At 58.0% G+C, this 26,323-nt stretch overlaps 2 protein-coding genes and 1 long non-coding RNA gene across 12 annotated transcripts in view; 1 reads left to right on the top strand and 2 right to left on the bottom strand.

Annotated features, from left to right (window-relative positions):
* LLGL2 (LLGL scribble cell polarity complex component 2) overlaps positions 1–17,406 on the bottom strand; it is a 33,371-nt gene extending 15,965 nt beyond the window's left edge. For 2 of the 7 annotated variants that reach the window (XR_014257888.1, XR_014257889.1), the window contains exons 1-2: positions 17,209–17,395; positions 5,911–6,004 (exon numbers count right to left, since the gene is read on the bottom strand). Coding sequence is in view for 5 of the 7 variants with exons in the window: in XM_082443237.1 (XP_082299363.1) it covers positions 5,911–5,985 (75 nt within the window). In the remaining 2 variants the exon portion in view is untranslated. Of the gene's footprint in view, positions 1–5,910; positions 6,228–16,396; positions 16,484–17,208 lie in introns of those variants that run through there. The other 5 variants (XM_082443237.1, XM_082443240.1, XM_082443238.1 and 2 more) reach the window with 5 other exon arrangements.
* Positions 7,574–15,044, top strand: LOC309651034. The gene is made up of 3 exons (XR_014257895.1): positions 7,574–7,652; positions 8,299–8,391; positions 10,974–15,044. It is a non-coding gene; the product is annotated as an uncharacterized lncRNA (long non-coding RNA).
* Positions 17,407–18,395: 989 nt separating the features above from the next.
* On the bottom strand, positions 18,396–26,241 carry TSEN54 (tRNA splicing endonuclease subunit 54). 4 transcript variants are annotated; one of them, XM_082443257.1, is made up of 11 exons: positions 25,389–26,241; positions 24,897–25,061; positions 24,735–24,798; positions 24,567–24,650; positions 24,141–24,239; positions 23,102–23,154; positions 21,415–21,516; positions 20,587–21,230; positions 19,847–19,907; positions 19,416–19,532; positions 18,396–18,909 (listed from the first exon to the last, which is right to left on the bottom strand). In XM_082443257.1, exons 4-11 carry the CDS (start codon positions 24,630–24,632, stop codon positions 18,759–18,761), a joined length of 1,293 nt encoding a protein of 430 aa, XP_082299383.1. In that variant the 5' UTR covers positions 24,633–24,650; positions 24,735–24,798; positions 24,897–25,061; positions 25,389–26,241; the 3' UTR covers positions 18,396–18,758. The 4 variants fall into 4 exon arrangements, with proteins under 4 accessions (XP_082299383.1, XP_082299380.1, XP_082299381.1 ...); XM_082443254.1 differs by lacking the exon at positions 25,389–26,241 and adding an exon at positions 25,205–25,298; XM_082443255.1 differs by lacking the exons at positions 24,567–24,650; positions 25,389–26,241 and adding an exon at positions 25,205–25,298.
* Positions 26,242–26,323: the final 82 nt, after the last annotated feature.

Raw genomic sequence — 26,323 nt, 5'->3', positions numbered from 1 at the left:
GAAGTTCTCCTAACATCTCACCTGAGTCACACCTGCTGCGGATCAGCTCTTTTCCCTAGCCCAGAGGGAGACAAAGGTCAGGCCCATCGTTCAGTCACTCATACTCATTCCTCATTTCTTCAGGGTCCTGAGGACACTGTGCCACCCCTCACTCCCGAACCACCTTCTTTTCCATAGGCTGGTTTAGAAAGAACAGGAACTGAGTCAGGCCCATGAAACTCAGAATCCCCAACACCACTTAAAAGGTGACCGGACTTGGACGAGCTGCTTTGCCTCTTTTCGCATGTGGTGACGCATGTGGTGCTAATGGCTGCGCTGAGCGGGGGCGGGGCTGTCCTTGGCTCCAACAAGATGAGCCTCAGGACGACCACCTGACCTCGGCCTCACAGCGCACACAAGCCTTGCCTTCCTTCAAAGGTTCTCCCTCATTCCCTCGTATCCCTCAGGGCATCTTCTCCAAGTTGACCAAGCCTCCCTCAAAAACAGAATAAGGGGTGGGAACTTCATGGTGACCCTGACTGGCTGGGGCCAAGAGGATGGATTCAAATGTAGACAGTGTGGTGACAGGGGATTCCCCAGGTCCCAGAGGGGAAGTGACCCTGCTTCAACATGCAAATGAGACCCACAATCCCTGAATGAGGCAACATGATATGATGAGGTAAAGCGAGTCATGAGCTCAGGGAACTGGCCGAGCAAGGAGGCGTGGGGACCCCAGGCTAGTTACGAGAGGCCCAGGGGGTCTTGCTGGGAATGAGGAAGGGAGTGATTTGGATGTGGGGAGAGAACAGAGGTCAGTTAATTGAGGGGAACAGGGAGGAGCTGGACACCCAGGGCCCAAGAAGCCTGGGGAAGCAGGAAGTTTCCACGAGGCCCCTCTGCCTGTGCTCCGGCTGCTTCCCAAGGTGAGGTGCCCTTCCCATCCCCTGGTTCCCCCTCCCTCCGACTCCTAACAGCCTTTTAAGACGTGGTTCCCCCCACTGCAGCCGCAGGTCCACGTGGACAGGGACCCCTCCAGGCTGGTTTAGGGTTTAGGTACAGTTCCAGGACCCCAGAGCATAGAAGGTATCTGACCTCCCTTAAAGAAAGCAGCCCCTGGGGCACAGGAGGCGCTCAGCCCCAGGGGTGTCCTGCTGTGGACTTCCAAGGCACACAGCGACCCCGATCAGCCCTCCGCCCAGGACAGCGGGCCCGGGTTCCAGGGCCGGCCCTCCCAGCCAGAGACCCCAGCCGTCGCCAGCTCAGGTTCAAGCTAGGAGGCTGACCAAAGTGGGGTGTCCTCCCCTACCTCCTGAGCTCAGCATCCAGCCTACGTGGCACTGCCCCCACCCTGCTACCTGGCTCAGGTGACCTCTGCCAAGGGAAGAGAGAACAATGAACTCTTTTGACAGAGAGTTGGGAAAGGAGAGATTTCTAGGAGCCGCCAAACTGCAACATTAGCCTGGTGTGGGAGAGAAAGCCCATCTGTCTCACGCCGGCTTCGGGACCCCATTTCAGGCTCCCGGAAGGGAGAGAGCAAAGGTGGTTTGTCTGAGAGCGAGGGGGCCCTTCGTCCTGCCCCCAGCAAGGGGGGACCCTGTCCAAGATCGAGGGCTGAGGAGTCCCTAGCACTTGCTGGGGGGCAGGAAGGAAGGCTGCCCAGGGGCACGGGGTGGGAGGGTGTGCAGGGGGTGGGCTGGGGGACAGGGAGGCACTGCCCCGTACTGGGTGTGGTCAGCCCAGATTCCTGGCGGTGGCAGCAACCTGGTCCTCCCTGTGCGGCTGTCACCTGACACCAGGGGCCCAGCCATGCAAAAGCCAAGACCAAACCGCCTGGCCCTGGACAGGGCAGCTGGTCAGGAACACACTGTTTGTTCAGGGCCTGGGGTGGGGGAGGGTGGCCCAGGCAGGAAGGGCGGCCAGTGGGTTTCACCAGGGGAGGCAGGGCCTCGAGGGTATTTTCAAGGAAGGGGTTTTAATTTAACATGAGCTTACGTCCCCTTGTCCCCTCGGAGTCACTTCCTCCCTCCTGAAGCGCCCAGTGGGTCCCGCAGTCCCCTCATTTGGTCCTCAGTGGCCCTGCTGGCACTGCCAGCTGACCTCTCTATCTTCCCAACAGGCCTGAGGACCCGGCACCCGGCACAGGTGAAGAGACAGAAGGCCGCACCCTGAGGCCACACGGCTGTGGGCAGATGGAACCGGCAGCCGCATCCCCAGCCAGTGCCCCCTCCAGGTGCTCAGGCTGTGCGAGCCTGGAGGCCTCAGTTTCCTCACCTGCAGAGTGGGAACAGCGCCCACCTGTGAGTCGTCAGGAGGCTGAGGCAGACCCTGTAGGGCATCAGCTGTGTGTGGGCGCCATTCAAAGCAATTTAACTCACTCAGCCCACCAATCTGGGTGTAGGGGGTGATTATAACGCCCACTTTACAGATGAGGAAACTGAGGAGCAGAGAGGTTAAGTAACGTTTCTGCAGTCACTCATTGAGGAAGCAGCACAGCTGGCATCTAGACCCAGGCCGCCTGGCTCCAAAGTCCCCGCCCCAACCACTGCACCACCTGGCCCCTTTGCTGCTTGGCATGGAGCCCTTGGTGAACCGGAGCTGCCCCTCGGACAATCAGTCGCCAGCAGGGGGTTCAGAGCATCTGTCCAGACACAGCTCCTTCCCAGGTACCGAAGCCGAAGAAACAGGACATGCTGCTCTCGGCCGCCGGGGGCCATGTCCCTGCTCTCTCTGAGGCACCTCGCTTGGTGTGGGTGTCAAAGAGTTTGGCCAGAAGGTACTGGAGGGAGAGGCCCAGCTGGTGTCTGCAAGCCTCTTGGACTGGCCTATGATGGCGCCACCGTCCCACCTCCCAGCTCACTGCCCTGCAGACCGGCGCTTCCGGGATGGACACTGCCTGCTTCCCCAGACGTGAGGCTCAGAGCTCCAGCTCTGTGTATCCCACTGTCTGCTGGGACCCACCCTCACCCAAGGGTGCCAAGATTCTCCAAACTGAACCTCGAGCCAGATAACATTCACAGAGCTGTGCTGATACTGGAACCAACAGCCACTTAGGCCCTTCAACTCATACATTAACTCGTTTAATCCGCACACCCACACTGTGGGGTGGCTTCTGTTACCCTCTCCACTTAGAGATGAGTAACTTGTCCAAGGTCACCCAGCTGGTGAACCCAGGCAGTCAGGTGCCGAGGCTGGCGCCACTCACCCCTGGGCAAGAAGACTGCCTCTCGATAAGTGGACGATCACCATTGCTGCTGTTCTGTCCAAATCGAACGTATCTCTTTCCTCAACCCTGCTCCTCACCCCTCCTGGGCTCCCCAACCCAGTGGGTGGTACCACTGCCCAGCCAGGATGCAGGACACCCACCTCCCTTCCCTCCTACACTCCGTCTATCACCAGGTCTCATGAACCTCTCGCCCTAAACAGCTCTCAACCAGGGGCTATTTTACTGGCCAGGGGACACTGGGCAGTGCCTGGAACATTTTCGGTTGTCACGTCTTGGGGAGGCAAGGCCAGGGAGGCTGCTAAACAGCCCCACAACCCAGGGGGCCCCAAAGGCCCCAAATGTCAACGGTCAAGCCCTGCGCCCCACCCCCACCCCTGGGCCCCAGTCAGTCAATGCAACGTCTCCTAAGTGCTCTGAGCTTACCTGCTGACTGAAAGGTAGGGGGGGAAAAAAAAAAAAAAAGGTCCCAGAGTTACCTCCTCTAAGTCATAAATGAGATCGCTCAGTTCCTCTGCTCAAAACTCACCAGGCTCCGGAGTGTCAGACCCAGATTCCCAGGTTCCAGCCTCCCTTGACCCTACAGCTGACCTCACAGCCAGGGGGCCGGGGCAGGGCTGGCGTGGGTAGGACCACCCAGGCTCCCAAACCTTCCAGGATCTGGACTCACCCTCCAAGCCCAACCCTTCGGGCTCCACCATTCACCCAGAACCTAGATGAGATGAGTCTAAGCCCCTCCCCTCCCCAACATCCCCCCCAAGACGTTCCCCTCCCAGGAAGTGGAATTTTAGACCGTCAGCCCCCTTCCTTCCACCAGACTATAAATGTCCTGGAGGGCAAAGGTCTTGTCTGAGATTCCCAAAGCCCCAGCGCTGGGCTGTGCAGGTACTCAATGCAAGCTTCTTGGAAGTGAATGGAAGGAAGAAGGAATTCCAGGAGCCTCCGCTCCCCCTCCCCAGCCAGGCCTGGGGGTGGGGCAGTCCAGTTTGGGGGCACGGGGAGGGGGGGCGGGGGGGAATGATTCTTCTGCCCCAGCCCCACCCCAGCCCCACCCTGCTGCTGCACAGTTGGAACTTGGGGCGGGGGTTCATCCCTCTTCACTGAGCCTGTCTATCCGGTTTCCACTGGAATTGGCCACCTTTTTGGGGTGTGAGATCCCAGCATCATCAGGGGCAACGGAAGGCGACAGGGGTCACCCAGCCGCCGTGGCGGATGCTGAGGTTCTGAGACCCACACCCGACACCCATGGGCTGCTCCCTTGGAAGTGAGAATGGCAGGCCACCGGGGCCCAGAGGTGCCCCATTCATAACATATGCACACCCACAACCCAAGGTCCAAAAGCCGTACCCACAGCTTCCTTCCCCCAGTGGGAGGAGGTATTCACATAGGGAAGCCCTGATCCCAGAGGCAGCAGCCTCACAGCCTCAGGTCAAGAAAATCAGAGGAAACCGGCAGGGCAGGTTGGGACCCTGACTCGCCTGGAACAAGCCCCGGGAGCTCTCTCTCCCTGGGAGGCAGGCAGCCCCTGAAAACAGCACCTGACACTCCTGGACCACTGTGCCTAGCACTTCAATGATCTAATTCCGTGCAATCCTCATAGCAAGCCTGTGCAGTGGGTGATGGGCACAGGGTCATCCAACTTCTAAGTGGCTAGGCTGGATTTGAAGCCCACCTGTCAGCATGTCCTGGAGGGGTCCTGGGACCCCTGAGGGGAAGAGCATCTCGCTGCTCCCCTTCCTGCAGCCCACCTTCCAGGGTGGAGGGAAACTCAGGCATGGAGGCCAAGGGCCTAGATCAAAGCAGAGGTGAGAGGAGCTAATGACCCCGAACCGGCTGCAGATTGCTAGGTGGCCTCGGAGCTCATAAGCCACCCTGTGTTCCTTCCCCTTTACAGGCCAGCCCCCAGGGAAGCCCCATGATCGTGGGTAAGAGGACACCCGCTTGGGGGGCCTTAGGAGCAGGTGTGGAGTTGGAGTGGTCAAATGCCAACCCCGGCACCCTCTCCCAGGTGCCTCTCCCCACTCACCCAGGCCTAGAGCCGGCCAGAAGGAATCATGTGTTCTGCCTGCAGGGAAAGCTGTGTTTTCCTTTGGGGGTAATTTGAGGAGGGAGGGAATGGCCATGGCCTGTGGCCCCAGGGCTCCAAGGAAACTGCCATCACGGGAACATTGTTATACTTTGCAGGGTTCAAAGCACTTTCACCTTTCCCGGCCCTAGGCCTCCTCCATAACCCGGTGAGGAGGGAGGCAGGACAGGCTGTTTTGTCCCCATTTTACAGGTGGGGAAACCTAGGCTGGAAGAGGCGGGGTGACCTGCAAAGGTCACACAGCCAGCGAGAGACATGGGACAAGGAGAGCTGACTCCTGGGCATCCTGTCACCCTTTCCCAGGAAAGCCTCTAACCAGACCCCATTTCCAAAATCCAATTCCCAGGAGGCATAGCAGGCAGTACCAAGTAAGTACCTTAGTCCAGGTAAAAGCGACCCCAGCGCCAGCCCCAGCCTGTGAGGAGGGTGATATCTTTTGTTTGTTTGTTTGGCCACGCAGCGCAGCAGCTCGCGGAATGTTAGTTCTCCAACCAGGGATCGAACCCGTGCCCTTGGCAGTGAGAGCGTGGTGTCCTAACCACTGGACTGCCATGGGATTCCCTGGGAGCGTGACAGCTTCGTGCCCGCCATAAACGCGCGGCTGGCCCTCCTCCACTCCCCTTACCTTGTTAAACTGGAAGAGGTCCCGCTTGAGCCTCTCCCTCGCAGGGTCATGTCCCGGCCTCAGGAACCTCCTCATCTTGCTGCGCGCGGGCCCCCTGGGGAAAGGGGGGCAGCTGCTGAGCACCGGGGAAAGGAGTCCCGGAGCCCCAGAGCCCGACCCGGCACCCAGCTTAGGCAGCCTCTCCCCAAGCACGGCAGGCAGCCACCCCCGGGCCGGGCCAGCTTCACCCTCGGCTTCCCCACGCCTCACACCCCATCCGTGGAGCGCGGTTCCCCGACAGGAAACCGGAGGGAGCTCTGGACCTGGAGGCCGGAGCTGGTTAATGCTCTGACGCTTGCTCCCGGCCACCTGTGGCCTAATAAAGCCAACAGGAGAAGCTGGGGGAGGAAGCCATTTAGCCCGGCTTTATGGGAACAAGGAGGGCCAGAGGCCCTGAGGTTTTAAAGCTTAATTGTTAACCTGTTTTCTGAAAAACCATAAAACTCTGGCTAAACAGAAAGGGAAACTTCACAAGCCTCTGTCTCCAGAGCCGGCTGGAAGGTGGGAATGCAAAGGCTGTCCACCTGGGCTCCCAGATCAGAATCCCCGATGGGGGAGGGGAAATGCCCCCACAACTCCAGGCCAGGGCCCAGCAGAACTCCCTCGGGGGGGTCAGCACACCTGGGCAGATTCTTCCTTCTAACTTCAGGGAAGGCTCTCCAGCGACTCTGGGCTTAGGCTGCTCCCACCCGCCACAGCCGTCCGGAACCTGAGTGAGTGAGGTGCAGAGCACACAGTCGGGGGGTGCTGGCCCATCCCACCCCAGAGCCGGGGCCCACGGTGGAGCTGGGTCCACCCCCACGGCTGCTGGGGGTCTCTCTCTGGAAGCCCAGGCTTCCAGGCTGCCCCACCTCCCACCCTCAGCTCTGGCTCTCCAGTTCCAGCTCCCCTGGGCTCTGATGGGGTGTGCTCGGAAAGGCTCCCTTTCCCATGGGCCCAGTGGAGACTAATCAGGAGAAGAAATCTGCTCCCAATAAAGAAACCAGCTCAAGGCCCCAAAACTGTCCTCCCACCATAGAATGCATTCCCAATCCAAGGGGAACTATTTCTGGCTCATCCTTGGGGGAAGGGGGTGGGATCACATGTGCTCCAGCTTCCGGCTTCCAGGAGCACAACCTCCCACTGACCACAGGACACCAAGGCCCGTCCTCGGAAACACAGGGGCTCAGGCCCACCCTGGAAATGGCTCCATTCACGCCTGACACTATAAGGGAAGGAGGCAGAGCCAGTCCCTGCCCTGGAGGAGCTTACTCTGGGGTAGGGGCAGGTAAAGACAGGACAGTGCACAGTGCCGAGTGCCCTCATGGGGAGGCACAGGGGCACCCGGCCCAGCCTGGGAGGCAGGGGAGTGTCCTACGGGAGAAGAAGGTAGTTAAGCTGAGACCGGAAGGATGCCCTGAAGTTTCTGGCTTCTTGAAAGGTGACAAAAATTCACCATCAGGCCAGGACTTTGCATATGAATGGACCCTGGTAGGCACACGCGTGGCAGAGTTGGAGGGACTTTCTGGCAGAGACGCACATCCCAGGGCAATCCAAACATCTCCAGCTGGGAACAGGCGGAGACCAGCCCTCAGAGCGCCTCACCTTCTGGGGACACCAAAAAGGCCACCACTTGTGAGAGGGTTGGAGAGCAGAGGTCTGTGCCTTCACATTTTGGGGAGCCAGAGCAGAACGGAGAGCCCCACTTCTCCAAGGAACAGCAGGTGGGCGGGAAACTCCCAGGTGCTCACTTGACCCGAGGCCCCGCAGGGGGTTCAGGGAACAAACACGGGAAAGTCCCAGAGGCTCCTGGGCCTGGGAGTGAAAACAGACTTGGGGCCTGCAGCGACCTCGTCCTCCTGGACAAACAGCTGGGCTGGTGGCCTCGCATTCCAGCCATGGGGGAGGGTAGCGCCAGCTCATCAATCTGCCACCCTGGGCTCCTGGCGATGCCCCCTCTCCCTCTCTCGGCCCAGGTCACTGGGTCAGAAGTCAGAGGAAGCTGGGAGGGACGCCCTGGAGGAGGAAACGGGCCTGCAGACTCCAGGGAGAGGCCACCCTGGGCTCTGCCCCGGGGACCCTCTCAGGCTGTAGGGTGGGGACAAGAGGGCACAGGGCCATCTGTGCCAAGGACCCACACAGGCTCAAGGGTGACACCGCACAGTCCCAGGGGCAGACGTGCAGGTAGGAGGGAGGGAGACAGGATGCGGAGCTGGGTGGGAGAAAGCCCCACTCGGGGAGGGCGGGCGGGTACTCCATCCACCCGCTGCCCCTTGGAGCCCCTGCTGCCTACCAGGCACTGAACCAAACCTTTGTGCGTTAGAACAAGGTGCACCTAAACCTCATCCTGGATGTTCGTTCTCCTTCCAGAAGCCTCCCTGGAAGGTGAGTGGAATATCCCCACTTGGCAGACATGGAAAGAAGACCACAGAGGCCGGGCAACTCATCCAAGTCACTAAGAAGGTACCAAGAGAACTCAGATTTGACCCCAGGTGTGGCGAATTCCCCAATCTTAGGGCTCTGGGAGGCAGCAAAGGATGCACCGACAGGACAGAGGATGCCTAGTTACAGCCGTGCAGTCCAAAGGCGCAGACACATGCAGACACACACACTCCCACATGCCTTCAGCTCAGAGCCAAGCAAGCAGTGTGGGTCCTGGCCTCTGGTGAGGTCTGGCTGGGCAGGGCCAGGGGGCCTTGCCTGGACCTGCCACTCATTCCAGCCGGGGGCTGGAACACCACTGGCCTGGGGTGTCGGAGCCAGGACCTTCAGCGTAGCTCCCAGTACAGAAAAACTGCCCACGTCAAGGCATAAAAAAGTGCCATCCCTTCTTGAAGGCGGACAGGTCTGGGACCGGCTGGACTTACCTCCAAGCAAACCCTCAGCTCCACTCACCCCAGGCAAGAGGTTCTCTGCGGAGAAGCTTCAGGAACCTGGGCCTGGAGCTTCCTGATGTGGAACAGATCCTACCTACTCAACCCACTCCTGAGGGGGGCAGGGAGACGTAAGGGAAAGAGGCCAGGGCTTGGGACCCACAGCCAGGGCTCAAGCACCACAGCTCGGCTCCTCCAAGCTGGGTGGCAGCCCCCCGAGGTCCAGAGAGCTTGTCTGCTGTGAACAGTGGGAGCAATGCCAAAAGCCAGTGCCTGGCACGGAGCAAACACTGTCTGAGGACTGGGCATACAACCGTGACAGACAGACAAGATCCTCTAGTTCACCAAGCTTACATCCTTGCAGGGGAGCGCATGACTAAGAGGTACACAAATCAGTCAGCGGGATGGTTTCAGAGAAAGCTCAGAGCCTACAAGGAAATAAGGGAAGATGCTCAGATGCAGTGACCAGGCTTTGGTGGTCGGAAGGACTCAGTGAACCTTCCCGGGTCTGGGTCCGCGCGTTTGCCGTTCCTTCTGCCTGCGGGTCTTTTCCTCCAAATACTCACGAGCCTCCCTCCCTCGCCTCCACGCCAACGTGCGCATGCTGAATGAATGAACAGAGGTGGTAACACCTCCACCCAGTCCTGAATGGTAGGAAGTGGTCAGCCAGGGAGGACTCGGGGCAGGGCGTGTCAGGCAGCTGGAGCAGGCTTCCGTGTGCCACGAGGGGCTGGGCGCAGGCGACAAGGAGGGATGACAGGGGTCGGAAGGGGGGCCTGGTGGGCCACAACAAAGAGCTTCAGTTTGACCCTACTGGGAGCCCCCTGACAGTCCTGGGCAGGGGCCTGATGTGGTCCGCCCTCCCCTCCCCCACCCCATGTCCCCCTCTGCTTGGCCCTGTGTCCATCTCCTCAGCCCCCGCACCAGCCCCATTCGCTGTGGTCTCCGTGCTTTTGTCTCCACGCTCCTCTCTGAAATAACCTTGCCCCTCAAGCAGCATACAAAAAGAATCACCTTCCCCAAATCGTCTCCCCCTGAACCCATCCGGACCACGCTCACCGTGCTCCCTCAGCGCTTGACTGTGCCTTATGCTAAAATGATGCCTAAAACCACCGTGGACTCGGGCACTCGTCTAGCTCTGTGGACGGTCTCCCCCGCCTTGTCGTGCTGGTCACTAAGCTGCTAGGAAAAATCAGAAGCAACCTAAGCGGCCAACAACAGGGGACAGGCGAAGGGTGCTCAGCCCGCCGATGGACAGCGTACAGTCATGAAAAGGGCAGGAGACGATGGCCGTGGAGACGCTCGTCCAATGTATCCAAGAGTCAGGCAGAATCTATTAAAAATATTCACATGAGACAACACAGTGGAAGGGTTATGGGATTACTGGTGATGCTTTTTCTTCTTTCTGTTTATCTGCCTCCCAGGCAGGGGAAATAAGAGGATCACACGGGAGGGGCCCAGGTGGTGGTCAGGTGTGAGGGTGGCCCTGCGCTCACAGTTGGCACTCAGTCCTGTTGGGGGATCGCTCCTGCCACCGACCACCTCCCCGCCCCGCCCACAGCTATGGACACCAAATGGGCACAGAGGCAGGGAGCAGACAGGTGGGTGGAACCAGCTGTGCGACCTCAGGCTTCAGGGGCCCCAGGGTCCGGGGCGAAAGGATGTTACTACTTTGCAGGCTGTGACCGGTGGGGCGGCTGTGAGCTTCAACAGGAAGGCCTGGGAGGGGCTGGCAAGCTCTCAGGTGCTGTATGCTTCAATGCCGCTTTTACCGCCAGGGATGTGGGGGAAGAGAGTTCAGGGGTCCCCCAGGCTGAGGAGCCCCCCAAGTCTGACGCCAAGAAGGGTTTGAGGCAAAGCCTGGGGAAGGAAGGAGCTCCAAGGGTCCTGGCTTCCTGCGCTGGGGGTGCCACCTGGCTAGAGCACAACCCGTGGCAGGGGGGCTTCCTGAGAAGAAACACCTTCTCCCTCCCCTGAACTTCTAAAGATTGCCCAACCTCGACCTCCATTCCTGTCCACTGCGCCCTCTGTACGTGTCCAGACCTACCTCTGAGCCCCCCTCCCTGCTCTGCCGGGCTCTCTGGTCCCTCGGGGGCAGGCGCTTAGGGTACAGGGTTGGCTGGGCCATGAGGTTTCTGACCTGTGGCTGATTCGTACTCATTCTCCCCACAGGTCTGTGCCGCGTGCGTGGAGCTGGCCTGAAGAGTCCCCTGCGGGCAGCTGACCTGGCGATTCCCTTCGCTCTCACTGCTCTAATCATCCAACACTGTTGCCCGCCAGCGAAACATACCAGGGCCTAGAATTGGTCTCCCCACACCCTGATGCCCACCCTGGAAAAAGACAGGAGAGCTGCGTACCTGGCAACAGGCTAGCAAATTCACACCCTGTCTTCCTTTCCCATCCTCTGCTCAGACCCTGCGGCAGGGATGCACATAGACCCTGCCCCCACCCCTGCATCTCAGGAGCTCAGGGCAGAGACCAGTGGAGGCAGAGAAGAAATAACTGCAGGCAAGGGGGCTTGTCTCGGCTCCCCGCTCTAAGCAGCAGGTCTGATTGTGGCACAGGGAGGAAGAAGGGGGTCCCCAGAGCAGACGGCTCGTCCCACGCTGGCACTGTTTGGGGTGCCTGGGCTAATCTATTCCCAGGAGACCAAGGCTTGGCGAAGCTGCGTCAGCCTGTCCTGGAGGTGTGTGATGGGCCAGACCCCTAGAAGGTCCCTCCGCAGCCTGGGCATTTCCACTGAGCTGCTAACAGAGGCTACATCCGGAAGCAGGACTCTGGACATCTCAGGCCCACGGGAGAGAAGGCTCTTGGAGCCACAGTAGCACCTGCTCGTGTTCACGATCTCCGGGAGCACGCACGGCACGAGGTGCAGTCCCAGGCTCCCCTCTGCTCGCGCTCCCCACAGCCGGCTGCTGCTAAGCTGCCCTCCCTCCCCCGACATCCTGCGTGTGGCTTTGGCCTCCGTCTGCCTGCAGGGTGTGAGTACGCCCCTGCACCTCCCACGGCGGGGAGTGGTAAGAGAGGGCTGTAAGCAGCTGGGGCAGCTGCTGACCCTTGGGCACCTGTCCGTCCCAACTCAGATGCCCACGGCTGCTTTGCCAGCGCCTGAGTTATCCTGGGAAACCCAATCTCCCAGAGGCACCGGGCAGCCCCTGGCCAGCAGCTTAGCAACCAAACCTGGGCAGAGAGGGCACCTCTGTGGAGGTGGCACTAGAACACAGAGAGAGAGGGGGTGGGAACCACAGAATTGTTGTCGCTGCTGTTGTTAGGTAATAAAAGGGATTGAGAGGGACTGTGGCCAGATGCCACTTGAAGCACTTTACAAGCATCATCTCATGTAATTCTTACAATTACTTACGAAATAGCCAATTCTGAGAGCTACGGAGCCCGGGCAGTAAGAGTCCAAGTCCCAGTCTGAAAGCCAACTAGGCTGCAGACCGTCCGCTCAGTTCAAGCCTCCCTCCCAGGACAAAGGGGCTCGCCAACAGCAGGCTGGATGGGACCACCGGGGGTCAGCAGCCAGAGCCTGACCTGGCCCTCCACCCCCCACTGTCCATCCCTCGGAGCCACAGGCCAGTCCCACAACCCTGGGAGGGCCCTCCTGCCCCCCCCAGGCTCTTCCTGCAGAGTGAAGCGGGAAGTCAGAATGCATGCGTCCTCCCCACATCCCCATCCTGGGGGCCTCAGTCCCCTTCTGCAATCCAGCACCAGCCTCTCTCCAGGGAAGTGACAGATTGGATGTGGTCAAGCACAAGGAAAAGCAAAGCAGTTGTGGGGAGAACACTGACGACTTGCCCGGGGTGGGCGTGGGTGGGGGTGGGTAGGCTGCCTGTCTCATCCCATCAAGCTCCATCCCACGGCCTCCGACTTGCCTCAAAACTTGAACGGCTGACCCAAGCAGCTTCCAGGCTACGTCATCTCCAGGAGGGAGGGACTGGGCCCCGCCTGACCTGTCCATGGTTGTATCTCCAGTGCTTAGTGCCCTCACACCTGAGAGGCACCCACAATTTATTTAAAGAACTCCCTCACCTCCTGCGAGTCTGTGCTCAAATGTGACCTTTTTGACGAGGCCCATCCTGACCACTGTTTAAAGTTGCAACCTGCCCCCCTCCCGCGGGGTCTTGATCCCCAGCTTTAGTTCTTACTCTATAGCTCGTATTGCCTTCTAACAGATTATTTACTACCTACACTCATTTCCGGTCACTCACGCTTCCCATCCTTTAGAATTTGAGTCCTGTGATGGCAGAGACCTTTGCTTGGTGCAAGGATTATGCCTGGTGTCTAAACCACACCGCACATACAGAGGCACCAATAAATACCTGTTGAATAAATGAACAGCTGGGACTGAATGGGGATCAGTTAGGCAAAGGTGTTCTCCAGCCAGGAGCCACTGGCCCTAAAGAGCACTGGGCCGGGGCCCAATGGGGTCCTCAGGGAACTTCCCTGTCCTGTTCTCAAGTCTCCGACCAAGGCCAGGGCCATGTGCCTATCATGCCTGACATCCTGCTTGGGGATACCCTTACAGGTCCTGCCTCAGCCCCAGGCTCCAGGACACCCAGCTCCTTGGCAAGTAGATCCAACAATAACATTATTTACTAGAATCAAACAGTCCTGTGCCCAGTGCCTCTCATCAAACCCTGGGAACACCGAGTCGGGTGTCTCGAGAAAAGTCTCCCGTCTCTGCTGAATTCCTGAAGGGTAGAGTCAGGTACCTAGAAGCTTCCCTGTCCCCACGCCCAGAGGAGCCTCTCCTACCTCAAGAATTCACTGTGGTTCCTGGGAAGGGGAAGGAGTGGAGTGACTCTTCAAAGGACCAATTTCCTCTGAGAGGCAGGGCGGGGAGGGAAGGCCACCCCCAAGGGAGCTGGGCAAGCCCCACGGTGACAGGGCACAGGGAGAGGAGGCTTTCCCGGGGAACCCTAGGGAGCCAGGGCTGGAGAAGAGCGAACAGTACGGGTGGCCCTACTGGGGGACGCCCATCTTCCGTCCCATACCCCCAGTTCTCCCTGAAAACTACTCCTGGGCAGGGGAAAACAAAGTTGCCAAACAGACCTGGCATGCCTCAGGAGACCCAGGAGGAGCCCTGATGTGATATCGCCTGATGAGATAAGAAGGCCTCTCCGAGCTGAGTACTCAGGATAAGTGAGTCCAGGCAGCCAGTGCTGCTCAAGGAAGCCAACCCAGGAGCAAGGGCCATTGGCTTCTCGGGCCTCCACCCGGGCCCCCGATTCAGGTGTCTCAAAAGCTGCCTCTGACACGTCAGGAAGGACCCTTCAGGGAACACCACATTGCCCCCGGAGACTCTAGCCAGGGATGCTCAATGTCTCCAATGCGGCAGATAGGGGGTCACAGACTGATGGCAGAGGAGCCAAACTTTCCAGCTCCGGGTAACATTTTCTCTAGGGGAGGGAGGGTCCTGGGGCCAGGAAGTCCTGGCAGGAGAGGATACCCCTTCCCTAAATGAGGTTGAAAGGAGGCACTATGGAGCTCACAGGAAATCTCCTTAATGACAACAGAGCAGCACAGGAATGTGCTACCCCAACCTATCCACCCACCAGGGTGCAGAATGTATACAGCCAAGCCTCCCCCTGAGCAGAGAGCAAAGCAGATTAGATTGTACACACACACTCCTCCTCCCAGGAAAGGTCTCCCAGCTGGGGTCTGGCCCTTAGGCCTCACTCCTGGCTTTCCCAAGGAGCAGCAGAAGTCCCAAGGGCCACTGGAACCCGAAGTGAGGTTAGGAGAGGCCACTGCCCTCTACCTCTGCTCTCCAAGGAGCAACATCCTCGTTCTAAAACTTCTGATCTCCAGAGGCTTTCAGAAATCAGGATTTCTGGACAGAGAAGCCAAATTCCCTCACAACCCGTCAGGCACATCCAAAAGGCCCAGGCATCTGCCCAAATTCCCGCAAGTGACCACGCTTTTTATGCTTCGTGGGGACGCTAAGCAGCCCACCCTCACTTGGCGCCAGCTATGTGCCAGGCCACACGTGTTTATGACATTTTTCATCCTCTCGTCAACAACTGTAAAAACAAGGCTTGCTGAGGTTTGGTTAAGTGACAGAGCCAGGGTCATGCAGCAAGAAACCGGCAAGGCACAATTCAAAACTACACCTGAGTCTGGAAAGACGCTAAAAAACTTAATGAGCACAATATCTGAGGAAAGACTGTGAGGCTCGAGGGAGAAGTTTTTTTCTGTCTCATTTTACACTTTCTAAAACACTTCATTTGCCCCAGTGGGCTCCTATTACCTTTTTTATTTATTTATTTTTTTTTAAAAGAGACTGGTTTTCTTTTTTTTTTTTTTTAATATTTATTTATTTATTTATTTTTGGCTGTGTTGGATCTTAGTTTCTGTGCGAGGGCTTTCTCTAGTTGTGGCAAGCGGGGGCCACTCTTCATCGCGGTGCGCGGACCTCTTACTATCGCGGCCTCTCTTGCTGCGGAGCACAGGATCCAGACGCGCAGGCTCAGTAGTTGTGGCTCACGGGCCTAGTCGCTCTGCGGCATGTGGGATCCTCCCAGACCAGGGCTTGAACCCGCGTCCCCTGCATTGGCAGGCAGACTCTCAACCACTGCGCCACCCGGGAAGCCCTACCTTTTTTATTTTTTAAACCAATGGGGTCATCTGGGATTAAGGACCTTTTTCTTTCTTTTAATGCTATTGCGCATTAAAGCGCTACTAAGTACTAAGTTACTAAGTTATTAAAATTATATTAATCTGGAACTTCCCTGGTGGCGCAGTGGTTAAGAATCCACCTGCCAATGCAGGAGACACGGGTTCGATCCCTGGTCCGGGAAGAGCCCACATGCCGCGGAGCAACTAAGCCCGTGCACCACAACTACTGAGCCCGCGTGCCTATAGCCTGAGCTCCGCAACAAGAGAAGCCACTGCAATGAGAAGCCCGCGCACCGCAACGAAGAGTAGCCACCGCTCGCCGCAACTAGAGAAAGCCCACACACAGCAACAAAGACCCAATGCAGCCAAAAATAAATAAATAAATAAATAAATAAAATTTTTAAAAATTATATTAATCTGCTGCTAAAGGGGATACTCCATTGCCTCAGGGAAAAGTAGGGATGCAGGATGACCCCAGACCTTGGAAACACTGCCCAGTGGCTCCCACAGACAGTGGCCCAGTCTAACTTCAGAGAATAGGAGCAAGCACTGGTCAGAGCCTCCAGAGCTGGGTTTGAGCCCTCACTGACATAAGTGAGCACTGTGGGCAGATAGTTGAAGAAAACCAAATCTGAATCCCCTGTGCATAAAATAAAGAAGTTGGACCATTCCCATGCTTCAGCTCACAAAGACCCAGACTGTTCCTCAGAAGCCACTTCTGACCTTGGCTTCCCCTGGGCTGGGCCAGGGCTCTTCTGTACTGCTGCTCGGTTCCTCCCACCTGGGGTTTCCTGTCTCCCTGACACACTCCTCCCCTCCCTGCTCAGAATCCCCTCTGCAGCCTGACAGGACCTTGAGTTGTAAACTCTGCAGAGGCTCCCTAGAGCCCAGGTTAAGAGGCCCTGCATCTGGCACATGGATCCCCATGGGAACGGCACCGAGTCTACGCCCCGCCCACTTCACCCAAAGCTCACCTGTCTCAGGTGAGAGCCTCAGGGGGCCACACCACAGCTCTCCTGGCTACAGTCAGTTCTCCCCACAGCCAAAGCTCGGTGTCCAGCCTGAGCAAACCAAGAGCAAACTTTGCACACTTTCTTTGGCAAGACGGAATTTTTCACTTCTTGCCAAGTCCCAGCGTCCCGCAACGCAACCCCACCCCCGTGGTCTTGGAAAAGAGACTGGGTCTCCGTAACGTCCCCTAAAGGTATCCAAAGCCGCCTGAAGCGGAGAAAGGCCCCAAGACCCAAGTCCCTTCCGCGGGCTTCCTGTGTCCGGGGATTAGGAGGCACAAAGGGCCGGCAGGGAGAAGGCCCAGATGGCAGGAGCAGGGGCTAAGCCGCCAACGTAAAGCGCTCCGGCCCCCGCTCGCGGAGAGAGGGCCACTCTGGAGACGCGCGTCGCCTGCCTTTCCGGCCAGGCGCCTTACACGTGGGGCCCGAGACCCGGGGACTCCGTCTCCGCCCGCAGTGACCCTCGCACCCAGCCGGGCCAAGCACCTGTTTTCCTGCTCTCCAAAGCCAACACTATTGTGCAAACCCGAAACCCAAATTCTGTAATCGCGGGCGGGTCAGGCACAGAAAAGTTCCCAGCGGCACTTTCTACAGGTGTCTTTCTCCCAGACGAGCGGAGCGACGGGATCCGGAGCGAGGCGAGCGGATCTGCGCGCAGCCCTCCCCGCCCAGCCCGGAGAAGCCAGGGGTCCCGGCCCTCCCCTGCCTCCCCGCCCCGAGTGGCGGGCGCCCCGAGGGGGCGGGCTCGACTAGGTGGGTCCCGGCCCGCACCTCACCTGGAACTCCACTCCAGCTCCCGTCCGAGGCCTCCGCGTCCCTCGGCGCCGGCCGCCGGCTCCGCTTGCTCCGCCGCGGGCCCACGGGCTGCTGGGCGGCCGTCTCCTTCCTGCTCACCTCCGGCGCGGCGAGCAGGGGGCGGAGCCGCCGCTATTTACATAAAGGGTGAGCCGGCCGGGCCCGCGGAACCCGAAGCGCAGGGCCCCAGCGGCCCGCCCCCCGGGCCTGGCCCCGCCCCCGGTAGCGCAAAGTCTTAGAGGCCGAGCGCAGCGCGGGCGCCCTCGGGGAGGGCGGGGGCCGTGCTCCGGCCAATCCGCGGCTCCGTGGACCGCGGGGGCGGGGCCGAGGCCTGCGTGAATATGCACGAGGCACTGCCAGCCCGCCCTCGGCCTCACCTGGGCGCACCTGACCGCAGGACGCCACGCCGCGCCCAGTGTCCCGCCGCCTCCCGGAGGAGGAAATAGTTCCCGGAACGCGCGGTGGCCCCGGGCCACCTCCTAAGCCCGGGGAGCGGTCCCTCCCACAACCTGGCCCCGAGCTGCCCCGGAGGGAGGGGCATAGCCCGACAGGCTCTTCCTGAAAGCGCCCAGCCCAATCAGAGAGGGTGACCGGCGAACACAGGGCCAAGTCTCGGGACCCAAGAACTAGGTGGTTTGGGAACTGGGGCGTCGCCGAGGCGCCTCCTCTCTGGGCGGCCCCCAAGCCTGGACCTTCCTCCGAGTCACCGGCAGCAACAGCGACCGGAGTTTTCAGCACGACGAGGGAGGGAATTAGGAACGACGAGAGACAGGAGCAGAAGGGGCGCGGAGGCCAGGCCTGAGGCCTGGGCGTGAACTGCACGCTCCACCGCACAGGTCAAGAAGACTACGATTCAAGCCACACCGACATGTCGCCTCTCGGCCGCCCCTCTACCCGGACCTGGCTGCGTTCAGGGAAGGACCAGTGGAGTGCCATCTTCCCTCCTCGGACTACCCTTCTGAAAGCCAAGCTAGCTAGAAGTCAGTGACTTCCCCGAGAAAGGGTCGGGTCGCATTCCTGCCCTCCCGAGGGCTGCTCTTAGCTCTAGCACCAGAGAACGCAGCGCTCTCTGTGGGTGGATAAAGCAGGGGTGAGGGCCTGGGGGCCAGTTCCACGGACAATGGGATGGTGGGTAGGGAGGACTCGTCCAGTATATCCAGCCACAGCAGAAAAGGGATCTATTTTTTAATGGCTTTGGCTTTATCGCAAGAAGCAGGCACCCTCTCATTTAAAGGCACGGAGTCCTCTCTTCTGCCCCGCCTCGCTGGTCTCTGAAATCTAGTCCTGAGTTCCAAGGGGATTTACTGCAAGGCAGCAATCTCAGGCCTGGGGCATGGAAGCGCTGCAGCAGCCAGGTAGGGGGGGCAAAGCTCCCCTCTCCTGCAAGCATCAGACACCCAGGGCCAAGGCCCAGACTAGCCTCTGCAGCTACAGGTCAGAGTCTGGGTGTAGGAGGCAACTGAGATGGTCCCTGAGGGTAGACAGTCCGGGTCCCTCAGAGCAGACCCCAGGCCCTGCCAGAGCTGCGTGGTCAGTGCTCCAGATCCCTGGGTAGCGTGAAGTCCCTGAAGCTGTAGAAGGAGATGTCTCCGTGATCCACCAGGGCAAAGATCAGAGGAACATCCCCGCTCTGGTAGGACAACCGCTTGAGGGTGCAGAGGTCTGGGACTGGCTCATCAAATCTGCAAGAATCAAGGTTAGACTGAGACCTGAACAGAGCCCACCCATAGGCTTTGAGAACCCAGCCCTCTGAGGCTCCCAGGGAAGGGCAATTTTAAGACAGGAGTTGGGGGTACAAGAAGTCTGGCCCCTGGGCTCTCCTTTCTGCAAACTGCACGGCTCTGATTAAGTTCTCCAAGTAACACCCAGAGCCCTGGTTGGGTAAGGGGACTAGGAAGAGTAAGGTTCTCACCACTCTTAGCCTGGAAATCCCTCTGATTCACATCCCTTCTGCTGGGTGAGCCTGGGACTAAAGTGGCACAGGAGAGAGACTACTCGAAAATGCCAGGAATGAGAGGTAAGGATTGGGAAGCCTGGGTTCCTGTAGCACTAACTGGCTATGGGGCCTCTCTCTGGACCGCTGGTTCTTCTCAGGGACTGACGAACTAGCCAGGGGCGTGGAGAGGAGGTTCAGCTGGTTTACGAGAGAACTGGCAGCAGCCTGGGGTACTGCTCACTGGTCTCGTACCCACTAATGCACATCCGGACATAGGGCTTGCCAGGGTTATTCTTTCGGAAGGTGGCCACGGCGTCGGCCTGGTAAACATCAAAGCTGATCTCCAAGCCCGCAGACTTCTCCACCAGCCTGAGGACAGAGTGAGAAACCTTAGGAAACAGGGGCTCTCCTCCCCCATCTTTTCTTTCCACACCACCCTTTCCCTCCCCTAGTTCCTCCAGGGGGACTAAGGAGGGACGGCTACCTTATCTGAGAACCTGGGGAAAAATCTACTCTTGTCTCTCACTCCTCCCTCTCCCCTAGATATACATGAATATTAGCCAGGGTAGGGGTCCCTAGAATGATTCCCCCAGCTCATGCCCAACTTCAGGAGTAAAATCCCAGCTGCCAACTCCTGCCGGCACCCAAAGTACTGTGGAGACAGGCACTACCTGGAAACTCACCGCGCACCTCCATCAGCAAGGTGTGTCGTCTGCAGCACAGAGATATGCTGAAGGACTGTGGCTACAAGGATGGTGGAAATAAGGCGTTGGTGAGAGGAGTCAACCATCCAGACTCCCCCTGACATTTCTGAATCTGCCATCTAGTTTAGGGTTGCCAGATTTAGCAGATTTTTTTTTTTTTTTTTGTATAGGTATGCCCCATGCAACTTTGGGAATATACATATACTAAAAAAATGAGTTGTTTATCTGAAGTTCAAATTTAACTGCTCTGACACTACTACTCTAGTTACTTACAACTCACCATGTTCCCATTAAGGACTGTAGTTCTGAATTTGTTAACATAATTCTTGCCTATTAGTTCTCTATTCTTAACATGCAGGGCATACACGAAGCTTTCCTTTTATTTGACCAGTATATCACCCCCTTGGTCTCCTCTGACAGAGGTGGGAGAACAGGGAACCACAGCCAGTTGGTGGCAGAGCCACTCCACATGCATCTCGTTTATGATTTTAAGGATGTGGTTGTAGTTTTCATTCCTCCTCGCCTCTCCTTGGGCACTGACTTGCCATTTCTAAACCTTCCCACCTGGGTCTCTTTGCTGCCTCCCAGAATGGACTATCCCTGTGGGTTCCACTCCACTGACAGCTCTCTCCTCCCCCATCTTTCTTAAGCCTCCATCAGTTGTGGTCAATCCATGCCCCTTTCAAAGTCTTGTGGCCTCTGGCAGGATGAGGGGGTACCTGGGGAGTGTGCCTGACCGGGACTCAGCAAGGGCGTGACCGGCTGGTCCCACAGGTGTGGGGGGCGGCTCTGGGTCTTCTGCAGGTGCCGCCTCTGCAGCAGCTGCTTGTACTCCTGCCAGCTGGAGCAGCGCTGCACCTCGGGATCCGAGTTTACATCCTCCCGGAAGTGCTGGGCCTCCGCCTGTTGCTCCCGTTCCCGCCTGGAGAGCTTCTCCTTCCGCTGGTTTAGCTTCTGGCACCAGGACTCAGCGTCTGTCTCCCGCCCTGCCACGTTGGCCGGGAGCAGCTCTGGGGCCGGGGCAAGCAGGAGGGTATGGCGGCTATCTGAAGCCATGTTGGGGAAGGAGATCTGCTCAAAGTTCCAGCGTGGCTTGCAAGCCCCCTTGACCCCGTTCTCCATTTTGCCACTCTCCTGGCTGCACCGCACCCCCTCCCTGGCCAGCCGAGGGCAGGGCTCCAGGGACCCCAGAAGCTGAAAGGGGCCCATGGGGCCCTTTACGGGGCTTGACTCCTGGGATTTCTCCTCTGGACATCGGCTGTTCTGGTTTCGGGGAGGTGGGCTGGAGGTTGCCACGCTCTCGGGTGTTCCATCCACCCCCTGCAGGGGGTTCTCCAGGACCTTGGGCTTCTTATTAATGGACCTGAGGGACATAGGGAGGAAACGCAGCACATCTGCTCCTGACTGCTGAGGTGCACGCGACCCACACGTGCCCTACTGCCTCCCTGAGCCCAAGCCCAGCTCTTAAGTCCGGGCATTCTCCAAGGCCCAAACACCAGCACTCCCTCAAAGCTCTCCCTGGGGAGTGGCCATGTGGGGAGCATTACTGAGAGCTGGAGCTCCTCCTCTTCCTCTTGCCATTCCGATCCTCCAAGCGCTGGACACTGCCATCCAAGTTCAGCTGCCTCTCGTAAGGGGACAGGACGGAGCTGTGGGTGAGAATGGGGCAGGCGACAGATCCACCTCTTCAGTCTGGTGCTCCCCACGGAATGTGTGAGGGACTGGCTCAGAGCAAGTCACGGGCCAGGGCTAGAGCCATAACCAAGGGCTAAGGCCCCAGGCAGACCTGCACACGGGGTACACGGGGTACACGGGGGCCGACACAGGGGCCTGCCCGTGCATCTTTGTCCAGGCCTCTGGGGCTCACCGATGGCACCTTTGAACAGAGCTTCCCTGAAACCAGGGCTCCTGCAGAGCCAGCAGTAAATAATTAATCCCTAGTGAGAAAAATCAGGAGGACGAGAAAACTTGGAAAATAAAGAAAAATGAAAATAAAATCCATAGATACTACTGTAACGTTGTTTCTTACACACATACTGTCTTTCTAACATTGTTTCTTACAAACACGCATACTGTCTTTCTCCATGTTTTTCCCTCTCAAAAGTAACACTGTACTAACATACTACTGTGTAGTCTGTTTTTACACTCAACAGTATATTATGGACATTATTCATTCTTCCCTGCTATGATTTCTTTATGGCTGTGAGGCTGTACTGTCCAATATGGTAGCCCTAGACAAAAGGGGCTATTTAAGTTAAATTTAAATCTATTAAAATTAAACAAAATTAAAAATTCAGTCCCATAGTTAAACAAGCCACGTATACTGGATAACACAAACACAGACCATTTTTATCACTACAGAAAGTTCTACCAAATAGCGCTGCTCTAAGGGATAAACTTTAATCTGTGTGACCATGCTTTCCCTGTTGGGCTTATAGTATGTTTCCAGGATCACTGATTTCGCAAAGTGATGGTGTTTCATGTAAGCTCCCCACTAAATACAAGTTCTGTGGGGGCAGTGATTTTGCTCTCTGCTATTCCTCAGCAACCAGCATAGGGCCTGGCACCCAGTAGGTAGTCAATAAATATTGCTGAACAAATGACTGAATGAATAAACACGTTTCACAGGTGAACTTACACACACATCCGTGACTGTTTCCTTAAGATATGTTCCACTTTCAGGAATTAAAGGATGTGCTTGTTCTAGAGCATTTGTGACATACTGTGAACCTACAAAGGCTGTACCAGTTTCTCCTCCCGAGTCTGAAAGTCTCTGTGGCTCTTAGCTATGCTGGATTACTAAGGTGGTGATCCTCAGAAGCCCCAGAAGCAAAGAACATTTAACCTAGCAAAAGGAATGTGAAACCCTACTCAACTGTTAATTCCTCACTTGGTCCTTCATTCATATTTTCACTTAACAAATCTGCTTGCACACCTACTAAGTGCCAGGCACTGTTCCAGTACTGTATCTCCATTCTCACGCTGAGCTGTAGGTGCTCAGTTGTTATCTGTGGAGTGAACGGGCTGAAGATGGGGCTCAATCTGATAGCCCAGGATAAGGTGAAATGACCCAGATTTGTCCCAACATGCCTCTCAATAGAGCACTTCCAGCCTGTTCAGAGAGCTGCAGTTCCCCAAGGATTCCAGGTAAGGAGAGGCCACTTTCTACTTTGGGGCCAGTCAGCCAGGTTCCAGGACTAGAATAAATTCGAGGGAAATAAGATAGGGATTTACCTTGCTTGGAATCGTCGAAGCACATAGCCCAGTCTCTTCAGGTGGCTGAAGACCTCAAAAGATAAAAAAGTAGAGGTCAGATGTCCACTTTTGAAAACAAATAGTTTCTCCAGACGGAAGCCATTCACCACACCCCCAGATTCCAAACCCTGGGATTGGTAGGACCATACTCCATTATAAACGCTTTCCCCAAACTAAGGTCTCAAGTCTCTGAATTCCTCTCTCTCACTTACCCTACTGTGGGCACAAATGACATTTAGCGGTTTCTTAATTTAAACACAAATCCCAAAAAGCTGATAATTGATAGACCAGGAAAAAAAACTACACCCTAGAATATTCTGATACCAAAGCTGTCACCAGTGAAGCTCCTGACTACGATAAAGACAAGATAGCAGAAGGTGGTGGACACCTGGCCGCCCCGCAGCACCTCCATAGATGGGTGGGATGGGGGGAATGGTCTTTGGATGAACCACATGTTCATCCTTGTGTCCCTGTATCCATATCTGAGAGATGTAGGCAGGAATGCCCCCAGCTTGCTTGATCTCTCAAGCTTTCAACATAGCCAAGCACTTCTTCCTGGAAAGACCTTCTCTTGGCGTCTGTGATGCCACCTCTCCTGGTTTTTCCCTGCATTGCCAGACCCTCTTCAGGTCCCTTATCTTCCCCCTGACCTCCTCAGGTTAGAGTGCCCCAGGTCTCAGACACAGCCCTCTACTCTGGCCACACCTCCGTACAGCCCAGTGGGGTTTGAAATACCATCCATGCCATCATGGTGTCCACATTTCTGTCTCTAGCCTGGTGCCCCTCCTCCTCTTTGTCTTTTTCCTGGCACTCAGCTGTGAAGTCAATCGTCCACTTGCTTGCTTACTTATATATTACCCAAGTGCCACCACTAGGATGTAAGCACCATGACAACAGAGCCCTTGCAGGTCTTGTAGCCTTAGCACATGGCTCTGTACCTAGCACCTCGGAGGTACTTATAAATACTCATTAGTTCAGTGGATGGGTGGCTTCTCTCCCGGGAGAGGGTGGCAGATACCTGGTACTGCAGGAAAGTCACGGTGTCTTCAGTCAGCAGCAGCTGGTAGGCCTCTTGGATAGACAGCGGAAGGTCTTGGTGGAAGAGCTGGATAGAGCCCTGGAAGCAGAGCCAACAGCTCAGCTTGTGAACCGTCCCTGCAGTGGCACAGCCAATGAGGCAACTTCCCTGCTCTGATATCTGCCTGCTACGCCCCCCTCATCTCAGCAAGAATATGGCCAACCAGGAAGGGAGGGGGGAAAGGGAGGCAGCATCACTAACTTCGACTGGAATGCCTGCTCCCTGCGTGGTATTCTTGTCTCCTGCTCTAGAAATCAGGTTACAAGCTCCCTGAATACTCAGTTGTATATACTTTTTCTCCAATAAAAGCGTCCTTCCAGTTCTTTGGTCCCAACCCCTTCTCCACTCTCCCAGGACCCCACTCACACACTCCAGCAGATACAAGGCCTCTTCCGGGTGAAGCCGCTGCCGGCCCTGCTCTGAGAAGCCCATGGTCTGCCAGAATTTACCCTGCGTGGGATCCAGAGCAAATATCACAAAGGAGCCAGGAGGGCAGAGAAGGCGGGTCCCCTGTCTCTGAACCCCACCGCTCACCGCAGGAGACTTCAACTCCACGAAGCCTTCTTCCGGTCTCCACTCGGCGGCCACCAAACTGCCCCTGGCGAGGAGTAGGGAGGGGTCCGTCTCAGTCTACCGGATTAGTCTACCGGGTCCGCCCGCCCCGGCTTCGCCCCCGGCCCGGCCCGGCCCCCTCACAGGCGCTCCACGCGCTCCTCCGCCAGCAGCTGCCAGAGCTCCTCGCGGCACACTCGCAGGCGCTCAGCCTGGGCCGCTGAGCCGTCGGGGAGGAAGTCCTTGGGGCCATGCGAGCGCTGGGGCAGCTTCTGGGACCTGGAACGGGCAGCGAAGAGCTCCGGGGCACTGGGGAAGGAAGGGACGCGGGGTTAGCGCCGCGCAGTCGGGGCCGCTCGGCCCAGGCCTGGATCCCCGTCCCGGGTGCCCAGGCCCTTCCTGGCGCCCACTCCGCGGTCCCGGCGCCTCCCCCGGGCCGGGCCGCGCCGCACCTGAGCACGCGCCCGGCGGGCACCTCCACGGAGGCTGACTCGGGTTCGGGCTCCATGGGGTTGCGGTCTGCCGCTGCGCGCGCGCGCGCGCGCCCCGCCCACGCCCCGCCCACCGCCGGAACTCCGCGCGGCCCTAGCGCCCGGGGATCCTACTTCTGCTCCTCGGGTCTCCGGATCAACCCACCTGCTTTCCACCTTCCTCGGTGTCCTGGGTCCTAGAGGCTGCCCACAAACATGTGCCTCGATTCCGGGGGCGGAGAGCTTGCAGGTTTCTGGATTTGGAGGCGCTCCCCTCTCCTATCCCCAGCCCGCCTCTGGGCTTCTCTCTAGTAAAACTTGAGGAGCCCGGCGTTAGAAAAGTGTAGTATGAAGAGTCAAATGCGTGACCCTCCCCTCCGCAGCCCTGGGCTGCTTAGTCCCCACCACCCAGGCTGGACAGGGAGGTTAGAAGAGGGGGTTTAGAGAAGGGAGAGCTTTGGGTTCCTGAATTCCAGCTTCACAAACTGAAGGTCACCGAGGGCTGTCAGGTGCAGTCTAGGGAGGTTCGGAGTTCCTTCAGGGTCTTCCGTTGGGTCCTTTCCTAGGGGGTCGGAAGCCGGGTTTCCAGGGCCGGGGCGGGTTGGGGGTAGGCGCTGTCCGACCCACGATGGTGCTGAAGCGCCACCCCAGCCCGTCATTAGCACCTCCTCAAGGCTGGGGTCCCCGCCGCCGCCACCGTGGGTCGTTCCGACACGGTCCGCTAGGTGGCACCATTGCTCCGACCAGTGGCTGTCGGTCGGCGACTCTGGCCGCGGGCGGAGGTCGCCGCGGGAGTCCCGGGAAGGGCGAGGGTCAAAGAGGAAGGGGGGCTTCCCAAGTGGGATTCCTGGGTCTCGGTTCCCAGATCCCTTCACATCACGTCTTCTGTCCCACCCAGTCACAAACAGGGAATCTCACCATTCGGTCTGAACTCTAGAGCCCCGGGTCGCCCGGGGCTCCGCAGCCAGGAGGCAGCTGCGCGCACTCTCGGCCCCACCCACGCCGCTTCACCTGGGCGCATGCGCTGACCCGGCCAGCGGCCTCGGTCCGGACCAGAGGGGGCGGGGCCTGACGCGGATCGGGGCGGGGCCGTAGGCACTG

The sequence above is a fragment of the Balaenoptera physalus genome (genome assembly GCF_965194825.1).
Source record: "Balaenoptera physalus genome assembly, chromosome: 20".
In the NCBI taxonomy this organism is placed as follows: domain Eukaryota; kingdom Metazoa; phylum Chordata; class Mammalia; order Artiodactyla; family Balaenopteridae; genus Balaenoptera; species Balaenoptera physalus.
The sequence above is the reverse complement of the archived record's forward strand: the minus strand, read 5'-3'. Positions and strand labels throughout refer to the sequence as shown.